Here is a 17,133-nt window from a genome sequence, read left to right as displayed (position 1 = left end):
ACAGAGAGAACTCATCGGACGCCGGCCTGCATCACGGCTCTGTGAATCCACTCCCGTTCCTTACAGTACACCTCCATTTCAGTCAGAGAAGGGACCACATTTTAACCCTTAGAAGAGTAGGTTTTTTTGGAATGTTTTTCACTGTTCTAGAATTACATTGCCATTGTCAGTTCCCAGTAGTGATTGTGACATCAGCATTAGAATGTTCAAGTAAGAACATTCTAATCACATAGTTGTGATCTTCCACCATGAAGGGTTACATTTTTTTTCTCCCAAGGGATACTTTTACAGAGATTTATCTTACAGCAAAACGTATGGAGGATATTTAAGGTTATGACAGTTTCGGTATGAGAGAGACTGTGCTTTTTTATGCTGTTACAGTTACACATGGTACTTTCTTCTTCCACCTTCTGGTAGCTGCAGAAACCAACCTTTCATCATCCAGGACTGCAACTCAATACTGGCATTATGGGTGGGGTGGTGCCCTAAAAATAGGCACTTGTGCCACCCCAAAAAAATACATAAATATATGTCAGCACAACTTATTGAAAAGGTATAAAATCCTACAGCCCCTCCCCTTCATGCTCAATCACCCCGATCCCTGGTCCACAAATGCAATCTACTTTCCCTGAATTTGCGTCACCTTAGTTCCTTGATTTATGATTATGCATGTTTCTGCGGTTGCAGAGTCGTTCCATGTCCATGACTCTTCCAGGTAACGTAAATAAACATCTGTGAAGTCATGTGAATAGGCCGTCCCCTGAAACCTAACTGCCCGCCCGTCCTAAAATACCCTGGCGCCAGTCCTGGTGTTTGTGTGTTTGGGTGTTTGGGTGCGCTTGGCGTTCGGTCTCCTCTCGGCAGGGTATCAGTGTGATCTGCGCGCCGTCACCTCGCCTGTCGCCCGTGGCCGGGACCGGGACCGGGAAGGCGAGGCGCGGCGCGGCGCAAAAATTCATCCTCATCCCAGACGGCGGCTGTGGAGAGCGTGTTTCCGTGGCTACGGCCGCCGTGTCGATCACGACAGGGTACGAGGGTGGTGTACTGTGTAATCCCTTATGGATTCTGCGAACGCACACACACACACCGACACACATACACGCACACACACACAGACACACGCGCACGCACACATATACACGCACACACACACAGACACGCGCGAGCGCGCACACACACACACACACACACACAGATGTAGCGATGGGGTAAGTTGGCAGGTCATCCTAGCACTCGTGATCCTTCATTAATCATGCACTGTCACCCTCTCTCTTTCAGCTGCAGTCTCCACTATCTCTCTCCCAACTCCCCCTCTCATTATCTTTCTATCACTCTCTGTTTTCCCTCCCGCATTATTTCTGTTTCTCCATCTGTAAATTTCCGTATCGTTGTCCCTGTACCCCAACGGTCCATTAAATTGTGAAAATTACGTCAAAATTGTACAAATTGTACAAACAGTGCTACAAAACTCAGTTACGTGGAACTTGTTGAAATAACTGGTTTATCTAAGTCCTTTTGTGAGAGCTGTGCACAAACAAATATACAGACAGACAGACACACACACACACCACATAGGCACTTGAAGTCAATCATGATGAAACTCTGACATAATTGCATCCATTTATTTCTCATTATGTTCCCAGCTTAATTATGTCCTCCCTAGGAGCATTGTGGTACAAAATGGCCATTCACCTTCCATTTGGATGCTGCATTTTGGTGGTAGTTGGCTTGAGATCCATGAAAGGCATGATGTGTATTTTCAAGAAAAATGTGCAATGACAGATGTACTGTATGTCATTTTGAATATCTCAAGGCAGACGCCAATTAGATAGAAGTCCTCCTATTTCTCTACAGCCCAAAAGTTAAATGAACTCTGGTGTATATTTACTCCAGTCAAGTACATAGTATCCTCTTTGCACTGTTTGATTTCTGTTAGCTGCATCAATATATTTTATTTTGAAGGAACCAACAACAAACAACGGCGCAAACAAAAGTTCTCTCTCTATTCCACTCTTGGAAAAAGGTTTATCGCCAGGTAATCAGAGAGTGATCTGACTGATTCTCCTCATCCAACTGCCCGCATGCTGACAAATCCCCCGGATTATTTTGAAATATCTTCATAATGGACGTTGTGTGCATTAGACCGAGAATTACGAACGTAAACACAAATGCAAAACGGCCTTTTTTTTTTGTCCAAGGGAGAACCTCCTTGTTGAAACCCGGCCTGTAGCCTCCTCTAACTATTAAATGATTTTCACTGGAATGGTCAATGCTGAAAAAATGAACAAAAGTATATGAATGTAATCACAATTAATTACAATGGTTAGGGAACCGGGCTTGTAACTGAAAGTGGGGGAGTTTAATTCCCATTTAGGATGCTGCCTTTAGGTACTTAACCTAAATAGCTACAGTAAATATCCACTGGTATAAATGGATTGTATGCATCAAAAATGTAATTGGTCTAAATTGCCCTGATTAACAGTGTGTTGTAAATACCAATAACATCATTATAAACAAAGTCCTGGCAGAGATAGTATCACACTGATGTCTCTCTGATTGCCCCAACCATCACCCACGACACAAGGCTGACAGAAAGTTCTAGTTCCTGGACCGAATGCAGGAGACAGGTATTTTCCAGGTCTGGTCTGCGCCCCCCCCCCCCCATCATGGCTGTATGTGCAAACAGAGCGGCAGCAGGCTGAGCGTTAGTGCGGCATGCGCCAGCGCTTTCAGGGGCACACTTTCAGACCCTCTGGGCCTCTATCACTGAATGAGGGGAATTGCATTCACACATCTGAATGGAGAGGTCCAATCCATCCCAATAAAGATAGGAGGGGGGGTGTTGTATCAATAAACACCCGGAGAAGTGATCGGGTGGGGTCCTGAGGTGGGGGGGGTGGGGGGGTTTGTGGTTGGGGTGATGTGTGGCCAGTGTTATCAGCAGAGATGATGTGGTGATTATGGACACGCCATTGTCATGCGTGGACAGACTGTGCTGCTTGAGCCAGTGGCTTCTTCTGTAAACTCTTGCGATTTTATTCAGATTTAATTTCAAAACTCCATGGAAACTCCATTGAGCGTGAATTAAATGAAACTAGCATATGCGAATGCGTTCACGCATCATCTCCAAAAATCAAACCGCAGAACCTTCACCCCGATGACTTCGGATTGGCCAGATTAGTAATGAGGCGGAAAGCACAGCAGTCAGAGCATTGCGACCATATCTACCCCCCCCCCAACACATCTGTGTTTATAAAGAGGGTAGCAGTGGGTTTAACCCTTTGAAGAGTAGGCTTTTTAGAAAAAATGCTTTTTCAGTGTTCTAGAACTTTTGCCGCTTTCAGAGAGACTGTGACATCAGTAATGGAACGTTCAGTTAAGAGAACATTCTAATTGCGCATTTGTGACCTCACAGCTTAACAGGTTTGAAGGGTGGCGTAGCATGTGGACGGTAAACAGGGAGGCACACTTTTTGACCCTCTGGGCTCTGGGCCGGGACGCATGGAATCTCCTCAGGATCACATCTGAATGGAGAGGTGGCTGACTGAGGGTGGCTCATACAGTTAAGATAGATGGTGGAGTGTTGTATCAATAAACACCTTGACAAGTGATCGGGTGGGGTCCTAAGGGGTGGCTGTTTGGGGGGGGCAGGGGGGGCATGGTGCTGGTGAAGTGTGCCACATGCCGGTCTTATCTGCAGAGATGACATGGTGATTATGACTGAGCTATTCTCATGCGTGGACACAGAGTCTAGCGTTGATAGGGCATAGAAAGGTAAATTGGCCATTTGTGGGTGGGTTAGACATTAATGGGGCAGGCAAACTGTCCCAAATACCAAAACACCTGTCATCAGGTCAAGATGACTGTTATGACAGGCTTTACTCTTGCGTGCACATATGAGCAAATCAACGGTTTACATTTTACTGTCAAATTGAAACTTCACTTCACCTGTAGTTCACATTTGTCAGTTCAAGTGTCTGAATGGCACAGATTTAATCTGTCCACGGTGTCCCGTGACTTTCATTTTTCATTTTTAACCCCCGATTGATTAATTCACCTCCATGATCTCAGAACTCTTGACACTATATTTGAAATGTAGTAAAACTCTAAATTTATATGAGTCACCTCTGCTTTTGTCTTCCCATTGGCTACCAATAGCCACCTGTAATAAACTCAGGACGCTTGTTCTGGCCGAACCTCAAAATGCACCTCATCTTGGGTACTTTTTCTCTGATTCTTTTCTCTACTAAACATTGTATACAAAACATAACCCTTAGCGCCACTCAAAGTATATTTTCTAGTTCCACTATGGAATATGAAAATGTTTTTGTAAAGTACTTGTCCTGTGCTGTCTTGCATACTTCTCGTATCTTGCACATGTATGTACTTGTATCTTGTATCAAGGACAAAGTTGATGAATGTAATTTTATTGACAGACACCTATCCAACTTATATTTGTATAAAATCCAAAAAACCATCTTTCTCAAAAAAATAAATAAATAAAAAATTAAATATCATTGCCCTGCCCAGGAGTTGAATCAAAAACCTCCCTATCTTCAGACAATGAATACACTGCGCACTCCAGTCAGACCTCTCTGTTCAGCATCCTCTCTCCAGCCACCTGTCCCGTCTCCCAGAGCACTTGTTAGGTGATGGTAGCAGAACCTTCCCCAATCAGGAAGGCAGATTCACTGGCTGTTTCCCACAAAGGTCTAGAAATCACACGTTTCAGCCTATAGCTCAATGTATCAATTTAAAAAAGCCCTTCTCTCCCTTGATGGTGACACTTATTGATTGCTATTTTTATCTCTAGTTTTACTGGCATTTGCTGGTTATGTCAAACGCATTTTTATAATTTGCTTTGACTAAAAGCACCCACCGTTTTTGCCCAATTTTCCTTTCTGTTTCCTCTGTACAGCGTCTTTGTGTCCGTGCCTCTGTAAAAAAAAAATTCGCGATACAAATGAAATTGTGTTGAATTGAACTGAATTGTTTTCCACTTCACGTTGTCATCACGTAAGCGTTTATCTTCTCGGGGTTCCATTGTTCTCTGTAGAGCCTAAAGTCCCCACTTATCTGATGGGGGGGGAGGGGGGGGGGAGATAGATAAGTGGTGGCCTGTTTAATCTGGGGGTATTTTGGAGGTAAATCATCTCGTGTTGTCCCCCCCCCCGGGCCCCCACTGCATCCACCATCTCTCTCTCTCTCAGCTCTGTTCTCTTCACCACCATGCCTGTGTGCTTTATTTAAAAAAAATGGAAGATAAAAAAGAACATGTAACGCAAACGTATATTGTTCAATAGAATTATTAAAGAATAATTATTTAGGATTCTCTCTTTCCTTCCAACCCTTTATCTCACAGCTCTTTATCATGGCTGACTGATGACTGATATTTAATGCAAATTTTATCTTATCTGAACAGTGTTCCGTAGTTATTCTACTGACCTTTGGTATGCACTTATGTCGCTTTGGATAAAAGCATCTGCCAAATAAATGTAATGTAACTCCTTACACAGGGATAAAAAGGCTTAATTCTGCTTTTTGGTTTCTAGGCAGGATTGTTCTCTCTTTTTTCTGTCTTGTAAAGGATTAACTTTGCTACTAAATGTGCGGAACTGAAATGTATGAGACTAATGTGAAATAAAGTGCAGGTGCAGGGGCAGGTGTTCTCCCTCTCGCTTTCTCTCTCTCCTTCTCTCTCCCCTTCTTCTGTCACTCTTTATATCTCTCCCGCCTTTCTTCCTTTCTCTTTAACAGCACTGTTTTCTGCTGAAGATAGTGTAGTTATGGTATGGACGTCCTGTGTCACGGGAGAGAGAGACGCGGTTGAAGTTGCCTTTCTCCGGGTTAGCCCTTCTAAGTGAAGTTACCTTTGAGTGTCTTTGCTGACAGTTGAAGAGATGTCGAGTGGCTAATCTCGACTAACATCCTCAAGAGAAATTTAAATTCCCCCCCCCCCCTCGTCTGGGACATGGGAACCATCTCTCTCTTCCTCTCCCTCTCAGCCTCCTTGGGGAGGTGATACGGGAGACGGAGAGCAAGAGAAGAGGGGGATGAGGAGGGAGGGATGGAAAGGCGCTGAGGCTCGAGGTTTGGAGTGGCCGAGCGGACCCCCTGCCCATCCCTCTGGCAGGCAATCTGTGAGAGATCTAAAGCAAACAGTGTCCCTCTACCTATCCTACCCCCCCCCCCCTTGCTTCCCCACAACTGTCTGTTAAACCCTCTCTTCTCATGGGACACGGGAATGCCCCGCTCAGCAATGTCCCACCACCCCAACTTCCCTGTCCCAACCTGGCCATGTCAGCAGTCGGGAGAGGGGAACGCACGGGGAGAGGCAGGGAGAGGCGGTGCTCACTGGTTCTCAGGATCAGAAATGATGACATCAGCTCTTCACACACTTTGAAAATAAGGATGTCGGTTTGGGTTTGTTTTTTTCATCTCCTGTGAAACTCTGGGTTACACTGCACCCCGGCTGGGGTCGGGAGGGGGGTGATTCAGGTTTCAGTCCTACTGTCCCATGTGAACAGGGACTGTTGCCCAAGGCAGTGCTCACTCAGGTCAATCGAAACAAATCACATTTCTGGACATGTACACAATCCTTTCACAATATGCTTACATGACACTTTGTTTTGAGAGGATATTAAATGGCATCTTAGAGCTCTGATACAGTGACTTTTTACCATTATTAACAAGACAAATCCTTGAGATTTGCAGGTTAAAATATATATACAAATGAAAATACATAATTATATAACAGGATTGAATTCAGAACTCGGATTAGGCCCAATACGGAATTCATAAAGCAGTAATAGAATTGATACAAAAGCGTTTTTGTATTAACACTGTCTCAAAGCATTAGTCTAAATATACAGTTTTAGGACACATTCTACTTTGGTAATCATGAAAATCCATTGGACCCATAAGCTTTTTGACAGTCACAATTTTCATACTGTATGGCACATTACTATGTAGAAAAATGTAACTGTGATGACCTGGTGAATAAATGTCCATTCAAATTTTATTCCAGAAGCATCACGCCCTTATTCTATTGTCTGACCAGAGACAATATACATTTAACAAGGAATTGATGAAGAAGCCATCCAAAGTTCACACCACTGGACACACGCACCCCACCCAACAACTCACACCCTCCCCACCACACCCCAGTGTTCGCCTCTCTCTGAGTCTGTTGCATTTACATTCAAAACACAGGCAGTAATAATGACCACATTTGTCACACAGGCACATAAATTGAACATAAGGTCTATGTGATTCTATGATATCTGGTTCCATCCAGAAAGTTCCTCTCTGAGCTGAGAATGACCTGTTTTTATGTGCTCACTCATTAATTTCTTTTTTTCTTCAAATGAAAAAATGGAAAGATTTATTTAGGGCCGTGGTCATGTGAGCAATTGGGGGGAGTTCCATCAGAAGGAAAAGAGGACAGGAATTCATGTGAAAAAAAGTGAGTTGGAGAGTGATTGGGTGAAGGAAAATACAAGTATAGGGGAACCTGGAGGAACAAGTTCTGTCTTCAGCAGTTTTTTTTTTCAGTCAAACTTGTTGCTCCCTCTCTCTCTATCTCCCTCTCTCTCAGTAGAGTGTTTAACAGTCATGATAATCCCTCTCTCATTTTCCCCCTCTTCATAACGTGGATCATTGACAGTAGCCCCCAAACAGTAACCTGTCCACATGAGGACACACCTTTCCAGTGTGATGAACATTCCCTCATATGTTTAAAATGGACAAAACCAATAAAATTGTGTTACTACCTTTCTTTATTTTACAGTTTGAAATGAATTCAATTTGACTAACTACTATGTGTACATAATACATGAATCTCATCAAATATGAGGGTGTAGTTTTCAGGTTTGTCATTGTATTGTGTGTACTTGTGATTACCTCACTTTTAAGATGAAGCAAGAGACAAGGAATATTTTCGTTTCACATTTTTATTTTTCAAACATTGTGCCATTTTGGCCATTAACAGCCCAGATGGATATCACACACATAAACAAAAATTTACAGAGAGCAACGCTTTTCATGTTGCCCGCACAATCATTCCATAAATACCCAGACAATATATCTGGATATATATATATATAAACCAGAAAAAAACATTTCAAACAGATAAAAAATACATAAATACTTAAACCAATAAGGTTGTCAAATTATCACATTTCAGCAAGCTATGGGCACACATTTTGAGTCATGCTGAATTCAACACATTTTGTCCCTTTGTACTGTCAGTCTGTTCCAATGTATCTGCTCAGTAATATTACCATCAGGCCACTGAGAAATGACCAGCAATTCTGCAAGTGCCAAAAGGAGGCTACTGGAACCTCGGGTTTTGTAGTTTTGTGTAAACAGTTACAGAGTCAGGTGTACAGAGGTTTGTTTACAATGTTGACATGACAACCGGAGGTGAAGGGAAGAAGGAAGCGGTTGGGATTCTTGTCTGGGTTGCGATGATGTCAGCAGCCGGCCCTGCTTGAGATTGGAATGCGAGAGCGCTCACACGCTGGGAAGCGTGGGAGCCTGCGCCTGTGCCCTGCTGAGTCAGGTGTTCCTGTGGGAGCCGAATCTCGCTCCGCAGCGAGACCGTCCTCGCCCCTCTCCACGTTCCCAGCTGCAGAGGGGCGCTTCTGATTTCAGGCAGGGAGGGAGGGAGGGGGGGTTTCCCCCGGGGCATGGCAGCTTGCACGTTGTGCGCCAGCACACCCGCAGCCGTCGTGTTCACACCTCCGTGCCGCTCTGGGGGTACAGCGCCGCGGGGGAGTCCAGACTCGGGTAGAGATGGCTGAACTGGCTGAGCAGCGAGCCTCTGTAGGCCCCAGGGGAGGGCGTAGCTGAGGACTGCAGGCTGGACATCGCAGGCAGAGACTCCCACTGCGGTACGGTGGCGTCGGGGGAATAAGAGCCGAACCCCCCGAATTGTGTGACCCCCGGGGGCCCCTCTAGTGGCAGGTCAAGGGGTGATGGTTGACTAAGGGGATTAAAGTCCAAACCTGACCCCCCCGTCACCAGTCCGGACACCTCAGACAGGAAGTTGTTCAGGCAGTGGGAGGTTCCCAAGGAGACGGGGGAGGGGCCTCTCTCTGGGGTGCTGGAGATACTGGGGATTTTGGGGCTGCTTCCCCTGCTCCCCTCTCCGGACTCTGCGCCCCTGGCCCCTCCGTCCCTGCTATCGACCGCCTGGGAGTCAGACTTCCTCTTCCTCTTGCGGCGGAAGTTTCCGTTGTCAAACATCTTTTCGCAGTTGGGGTCCAGGGTCCAGTAGTTACCCTTGCCTAGAGAGAAAAGTGCGGAATAAAGTTTTCGTGAGAATATGTCTTTTGAGCAGGTGAAAAATCATATTATACGGCTGATAATCTATGTGTGCTGTTTAGATTCTTTTCCTTCCACAAAATACAGGACAAACAAAACGGAAGCTGTACTGTAAAAGGACTTTTGCTATTTTCAAACTGACAGACACAATAAGGGTTTACACCGATCCTGACAGACGCTGACCGCTGTGCAACATGGTGTTGAGCATACCAATTGGCCACAAACTATTTCTGTTTTCTTTTTAAAGTAAGAGTCACTCACAGCTGTAAGGTCTCTGAAAAGGCAAAAGCGAGAGAGATGTTCTTACCTGGGTCGTCCTCGTCACGGGGCACCTTCTTGAAGCAGTCGTTGAGTGAGAGGTTGTGGCGGATAGAGTTCTGCCAGCCTGCCTTGCTCTTGTTGTAGAAGGGAAAGTTTTCGGCCACATACTGGTAGATCTGGCTCAGTGTGATTCGCTGATCGGGGGCCCTTTGTATCGCCATGGCTATAAGGGCGGAGTAGGAGTACGGGGGCCTGACAAGCTTCATCAGCTCCTCCTGGGAGGGCATGGAAAACCAGCCCACCTCGCCACCCCCTACCCCCGTCCCACCAAAGTATGGGTAGGCCCCCTGCATACCAAAGTACTGGGGGATAAAGGGGGCAGCAGGTACCCCAGGACCCCCACCAACATAAGGAGTGCTGTTGACCCCAAAATCATTGAACCACAAGTAGGGGTTCGAAGGGGGGGTAGCATAGTCCCCCATATCGTAAGTGGAAGGGGCCACCTGCTGGGGGCTGGGTAGAGATGGCGAGGTGTAGTAGCTGTCGCTGTACAGGCTGAGTTCTGGGGACTCCTGCCCCAGACTGGGGACCTGCGTCCCACAGAGTGGGGGCGACTGGCCCTGCTGCTCGAACGTCATCATGCTCACCCCCAAAAGTCTCTTCTGGAGTTGCACTCGTCAGCTGATTTCTTCTTCTGCTGTTTGGGTACCGGTGAAAGACCTCACTCTCCACCACAAAAATCTTCTGCCCCACAAGGAAATGTAATAAAATCTCTCTCTCTCTCTCTATGTCTCTTTCTCTCTCTGTCTGTCCTCGTCCCTGATTCAGACACTTGTGCCCTGCAAATTCAGGAATGTCAGGTGTGTCACAATCTGCCACCTGCCTCCACCTGCTCCCTTTATACCATAGAGGCGACACCCTCATTGTCCCTGATTGGCTGAATGCCTCTGAGTGTCATAATGTCTTTCTTTGTGCGTCTCTGGCAATTCTGAAGAATCCCTCTGGCTGAGTGGAGAAAAATTCCACTAGGAATCCTGAGATTACTTTTTTCACAGTTTTTTTCAAGCCTGAACACTTTCTCTGTTTCTTTTCGTTAATAAACGGACAATAGAACATATAATCAATGGCAGAGGATTATAGCTGGATTACATAATCATAAAAAATACATAGTAGTCATCATATTGAGTTGCACCGTTGCATTACATACTGACTCAAGTATGTTCATATTCATTTCAGGTATTTTTACCCCCTCTCCCCAAAAATGTTCAACGTGTTTTTGCAAATAAATAAATAAATAAATAAATTTGTGATCTGATCTGTATAATGATCATACTTTAGCCTTATCTTATGATTGATAGCGAAAGTGTGACAGTACTTCATTTCTCAGTAAATACGTGTGTTTCATTTCTCTCATGTGTATCGTTTGGCGTCTCATAGGAATTTCTCTCAAATTAATCTCACAGTTCATTCGTATTGATGCTTGTTAATTGATGAGTCACGGTTATGTATTGTTTATGTATTTACTAACTTACGTATTTATTTGTATTTTATTGATCTGTAAAAACTTCAATTTAGAAATCTTTAGAAAGGGAGTTCAACCTTTGAAGACAATGGAAAGAACGAATGAAAAACAGGTGCACCACCTGCTCTAATACCCCCGCAGTTGACACGGGCTCTTTGATTCATTTTTTTCCTCATTCTGGGTTAAACGCCACACACTACCATGAAACAAACCTTTACGAATTATTTCACCATGATCTATCGTTAGTTTATGCGCACACTGTGAACGGTTTTTGCGTTGAAATCATAGTGAGGTATTTAATGTAGGCTATAGCCTATGTAGCCTGAGCTCAACGTTTTCGTATGTCTGAACAAGTTAGACGCAAGAGGCGGACAGTTGCAACCTTCATTTACGTAACTGCTCGTCAACACCTACTTATCGCAGAAAATACCCATATTAAGTAGCCAAAGGACTTTTTCGTATTCATTAATTCTTCCAATTCTTTCAACCCTTCCCCGCTTTTAAATTTGCATAACATAGCAGCACCCATGGGGCTGAAAATACACGCGCAGAATGAGCCATTATTACTAATTAAAGGAAGATTTTATCGACTGTTAATATGTTTGCTTTGCTTTTTCTTTTCTGTTTTCTTTAAAAATTTGTCAGGGATAGTAGGCTACGTAGGCTATATTATTTTTAAACGTATTTAATCAATGGCCATGCTACAAGTACTTATTTTGAAGATTATAACTTTCTCAATCAGTTTATCGGATTCTAGGCTACCTTTCATTTGACCACCTACGGTACCAACTAATCCGGTGTAGTTTACAGAGAAAGCTACTGTAGCAATATAGAACTAAAGGTAAACGTATGTTAAAAATTGAATAGGCTACAGATGTTGCAGCAACTCTGACTGGTAGCCTAAATCTGCGTGACACTAAGGGTTAGGCCTACTTTTGGCAACATGATCACGGGATTAGCCTCCGAAAGTGTTTTAATTTTACACAAAAAAACAAAATAATATAACATTTAAAAATACGTAGGACTATTAGACCCACTTCAGCAATCGACTTTGGGAAAATCCATTAGTTTATTTCTAATCAGAATTTAAAAAATTAAAAAATAAAAATCCATAGTAATCTTAGAGTGATCTCTGGTGACCACTGATTATGTTTCATTGTTTTTTTCGGAGTAGGCTATACGAGGCCTATTATTATTATTATTATTATTATTATTGTTATGAATTTAAATGCAGTCCTGGGGTGTCTCCTGAATTCTGATGCTCGTTATCCTGTAAACACTAAATTCAAATACCGAGGAATTGACTAAAACAGATTTAGTGACAATCATCTCACGTTCATTCTTAGGTCTACGGACAAAATTATCAGAGGTTAGCAAAACATTACTGCAAGTATTTTATTTAGGAGGTCTAATTAGGTGCCTATAATTAAGAGGACTAATGAGGTATTAATGAATAGGCCATTAATCGTTATTAGTCTAGCTCTATATTAGTTCGCACCATGGAATTTGGACTATGTGGGAAATATCTCGCGCTGCAACCAAAAGGTTAGCAGTCCAACGCTCACGCGCACTTTCCGTTAGAGGGCAAGTTTCTCTTCACACCAGGTTAACATGGCAACTGTAAGTCATGAACGAGTAATGGTGCATTTAATGTGATATTAAGACATCTTAATTAAGGCCTAGTTTGTACTTTGAACTAAATTGTATGTGTATTATCCGAGCGTAAAAAATCACGACTACCGTATAGTTCATGTCCAAACATGGCGCGGTCGGAGCAGTATTATTGACTTGGTCTGTTCTTCTTTTTCGGGATAGATGTCAGAGTCTCGGGGGGAAAGGGAGTTGCATGACGGCGTTGTGCAAGAACTGAACCACTTGAGCAAGGAAATGGAAAAAATGGTTGAGGTCATGGAGAATGTGTCGGGTAAATGTACACCTGTGCAGCCTATAGCTGCGTAGCTGCGAGCTAGTCTACTAGAAATTCGATAATCTTTTCTTCGTAAGCCAAGATAACTAAGGCTGTTCGGTTATTGACATGTGTAGGCAAGTTAGCTAGCTAGCTAACATTATCCGAATAATAGTGGCAAATGCTTAATTATCTCCATTTGGGATCTCGGCATCCTCAGCCTAAATAGACTAGGCCTATGCCTATTGATTGGATGTGGCAAACGTTAGCCGAGCAAATACGATCGCTCTCACTCTTTAATGGCGCGCTGTTATTAAAAGTAAAAACAAATACATAAATAAAAATCGCCATTGTTGCTCTCAAAAGTGTACAGTTTGTGACTGCCTACATCTTCTCGTCTGCAGTGCAGTTGACGTGGATGGCATATGACATGGTGGTGCTTCGCACCAGTCCGGAGGTGGGAGAATCCACCCGGAAGCTGGAAGAGGAGTTTCTTCAGTGCAAGAATCTCCTAGAAACCACCTGCATAGAAGCCATCGGCAGGTCGACAGACCCGGGACGGATTTGGCCATAACTGTCAGATTTCTGCAGCAATTTAGCCTTAATGTGCGTAAATGAAACGTTATAGCTGCAGTGTTCAGACTCAGTCCCAAATGTTATTATATTCAGAACAGCAGCTGACATATTTAGCGTGTTCGACAAATGTTTCCCTAAAATACGTGACTGTTCTGGCCATTTGTTGGCACTGGAAATTGCGGACCATGTCATGGGTTAGACGTTGGCCACGTGATCTGATTAAGAGTAGATGCCACGTGGGACATATTTGTAAACTCGTATTTTGGTTTATTGATTTGGGCATGTGGTTATGAAAATATTTGTTGTTGTGTTTGAGCAAATGGGTTTCATAAGTTTTGATTCCTAGTCTGGACATGGAGCATCTACTGTGCAAATAAACAATAGAGGTGTGAGACCTATTACTTTTAAACCGTGTTTCTGGATAAAGGGGATATTGGTAAGGACGGTTGTGTTGGTTCTGTTGCTTTATGTTTCAGAGAAAACACTTTGAGGAATTCAGTAAATGAGCTGTGTACAGTCCCTCTGAACCTCGATCACTCAGAGATTGACACAAGTGAAATTAAGGGAAATGTGTGAGATGTGGGATTTGTAATAGCCAGCTGGCATACTGTATGTAAAGTAGGGAACAGTCAAATTTTCTTTGTTATAGCTTTTTAACAGAGGAATTATAGGGTGTATTTCTTGGAAACAATTCACAAACAGCAGATATAGGCCAGAGAAATACCTGTGGATCCTCAGCAGTAAATGATCACCCAGAGAAAGATACATACATACAGATACAGCCTACATACTGTCTCATCACGTGAGCAGTCCATGCTTGAGATGGAGAAGCATAGAGACAGATATTTTAATGAGCGTAAAAATAAGAAAAATGGTTAGTGAGTATTTCCCTTCAGCCTTATAGTGACGCAAATAGAAAAGTTGAAGGGCAAATATTATCTAAATCTATTGTGTTCGATTACTAACACCAGCTAGTCAGCATAAGAAACAGATACTCCCAGCATTGTAATTAATAGATGATGATGCATTAAGTGGTTTCCCAGGGCGTATATGTTTATATTAACTTATTAATATAACATGTTAAAAAGGAAAATATACTAATCTGAAGTGCTCCTGTAATTCAACCCTGCCTGTAGAACTTTGCATGTGGAGCTATTATGGGTGGTTTGACAGTTTACCTCTGCCTAAATGACATTGGCATTGTGTGTAGCCATTTTGTTTTTATTTACACACTCCTCGCCATTTCTCTGTTGTTACTCCTAAAGACAGGTAAACTATCTCATGAATCATATTAAGGAATAAAAGTATAAGCCTGCCAAGAACAGCAGTTAGTTTGTAATTGGAGAGGATTACTGTAATCTTTGACCCTATAAGAGTGCAAGCCTGTCTTCCACACCCTCCAGGGGTTTTGGACTACTTTCCGAAATGTTTAATTTTGCTCTGGGAGTCTGTGAATGAGAGGTAATTGACATATGAACCACCCACAAACGATATCGATATCGTTATCGTTATGTGTGATTTTTAAAGTGGAGGTAAATGAGACAGATCGGGGACGTCGATATCGGTGTCGCGTTCACCTCGTGGCTGAGAGACGGTTACTGCGGTCCGACATTTGAAATGTGCCAAAGTCACGTTCGGGTGATGCGGTCAGCGTTCGCACACTGTGCGGTTAACGGAACCCGAAACCCAAACGCAATCCTGAACCTGTACGCGATGCGTTCACCAGTGGGGGGCGGTCCACACTCGCTAGGAAAAGCTTCAAGGCCATGGCAGGGTTTGACACAACTCCTGGGAGTGTAGCTGGCCATGTCAGCAGATTACAACAGCAAGCAGAATTTGACTTAACTGCAGACCCACAGAAAAAATACAAAGATACTAAGTAATACAATACTTACTGATATAATATGACATGAACAGCTATGACGTGTGCCCAGCTGAGTGACATAGAGAAAATCCAGTTATATATTTTTTAAAAACTGCTAACTTTATTGATCACGCTTTAACATTACAGTACCAAAACTGGAGTCTTCAAACCCCTCAATGTCCTAAAAATGTAAATCCCTTTTAAGTATATTTTGGTTATATTTCAAAAATCACATGTTTTTGACTTACCAATAAAATAAGTGCCTCCTTGTTAATACTGTCATAATTGTAATATTGTACTAAATACACAGTAAAATGTCCAGTGTTAATTGAACTCTAACATATGCGTATACGTCCAATAGGGACCTTTTGTACCCTGTTGATTTAACACTAAACATTTTACTGTGTAGCCACATCTTATATAGATCCATGAGATCGTGATACCACAATTTACACTTTTATTTTATTTTATTTAACCTTTATTTACCCATGGTAGGCTCGCTGAGCATGGATGCTCTTTTGCAGGAACGCCCTGCTTCGCACTCATACACATTCACACCTGGGAGCTGCCCAGTACAGCCACAATCCTCTATTGTTGGCCACTGAGCAGCTCCACTGGAGAGAGAGAACATTTTTTAGCCAATTAAATCGGGATGATTAGGTAGCAATTTTTTTGCGAGAGCCAGATCTGGGATTTTAGCCAGGACACCGGGGAACCCCCTACTCTTTGCGAATAGTGTCATGGGATCTTTAATGACCACACTGAGTCAGAACCTTGGTTTAACGTCTCATCCGAAGGCAGCATCTCCTACTGGGGCATTGGGGTTTATTTAACCAGAGGGAAGATTGCCCCCTGCTGGCCCACCAACACCACTTCCAGCAGCAACTCAGTGGTCTCCCATCCAAGTACTAACCAAGCCCACACCTACTTAGATTCAGCCAGTCGGCAGGAGCAGAGCATGTGGTGGTATGGCTGACTTGCTTCCATGTAGTGGTGTGTTGCATATAGGTGTAAAAATGATCATTTTATTCAGATGGATTACACCTCACAATCAGCCACAGAGCCTTGTCTTAACTACACACTGCAATATTTTAGGCCAAAAAAAGGGTGAATCTGCTTTTATAGACCGGGCTGCTCAACTAATGGCTGCCTTTGAATTTGCAGTCAGTGGTTTGTGACCTGCCACATCTAGACTGCAAAAATCAAAATGGAGGATCTTCCTGACATGATGCTTATTCATCTACTTCATTTGATTTAAGTTTCAAAGTTGCTATGGCAACCAGGTGCATTGGGAGTGTATGCATACTTGAAGATTAAGGTTGCCGGTTACACAGGGAACAGAGGTGGCGAGGAGGTGTATTTCAGAAAATAAGGGCTGAATTTACTGAATTTAAGGACAGAACATGCACAGAAACACAGTTTTATTGAAGAAAACGGTAAAATTCCAGAAATTAGGCTGTGAGAAGCACTATCGGTGTGACCAAAATTTGTAATGCGTCGCCCCTGTTGCATTCAGAGATAATGTGGTGCTACAAAATGGTTGTGATTTACGAACAGCCCCATACAGCAAACTTTGAATGATCCACAGCTCCACACACCTGGGTAGCCAGCTACACAAGCTGTCACAAAATTAACCTGATAAATCAACTTAAGCTAAAAACATAATAATACTTGGTT

At 43.3% G+C, this 17,133-nt stretch overlaps 3 protein-coding genes across 4 annotated transcripts in view; 1 reads left to right on the top strand and 2 right to left on the bottom strand.

Moving 5' to 3' along the window:
* Positions 1-7,936: 7,936 nt before the first annotated feature.
* Positions 7,937-12,712, bottom strand: LOC135263666 (forkhead box protein I3-B-like). The gene is made up of 2 exons (XM_064351961.1): positions 9,635-12,712; positions 7,937-9,290 (listed from the first exon to the last, which is right to left on the bottom strand). The coding sequence occupies exons 1-2, from the start codon at positions 10,227-10,229 to the stop codon at positions 8,737-8,739; spliced, it is 1,149 nt and encodes a 382-aa protein (XP_064208031.1). The 5' UTR covers positions 10,230-12,712; the 3' UTR covers positions 7,937-8,736.
* syce3 (synaptonemal complex central element protein 3) lies at positions 12,641-14,001 on the top strand. Its single transcript, XM_064351963.1, has 3 exons — positions 12,641-12,730; positions 12,926-13,034; positions 13,421-14,001. The coding sequence occupies exons 1-3, from the start codon at positions 12,722-12,724 to the stop codon at positions 13,588-13,590; spliced, it is 288 nt and encodes a 95-aa protein (XP_064208033.1). The 5' UTR covers positions 12,641-12,721; the 3' UTR covers positions 13,591-14,001.
* A 2,859-nt stretch (positions 14,002-16,860) lies between these two features.
* The window catches only part of LOC135263665 (lymphocyte cytosolic protein 2-like), a 24,093-nt gene continuing 23,820 nt past the window's right edge, over positions 16,861-17,133 (bottom strand). For both annotated transcript variants that reach the window (XM_064351960.1, XM_064351958.1), the window contains one exon: positions 16,861-17,133. This exon is cut by the window's right edge and continues 436 nt beyond it. The gene's annotated coding sequence lies outside the window, so the exon portion shown is untranslated.

This window comes from Anguilla rostrata, chromosome 9, assembly GCF_018555375.3.
Source record: "Anguilla rostrata isolate EN2019 chromosome 9, ASM1855537v3, whole genome shotgun sequence".
Taxonomy (NCBI): domain Eukaryota; kingdom Metazoa; phylum Chordata; class Actinopteri; order Anguilliformes; family Anguillidae; genus Anguilla; species Anguilla rostrata.
Note: the sequence above shows the minus strand (reverse complement) of the source record. Positions and strands in the feature narration are given on the sequence as shown.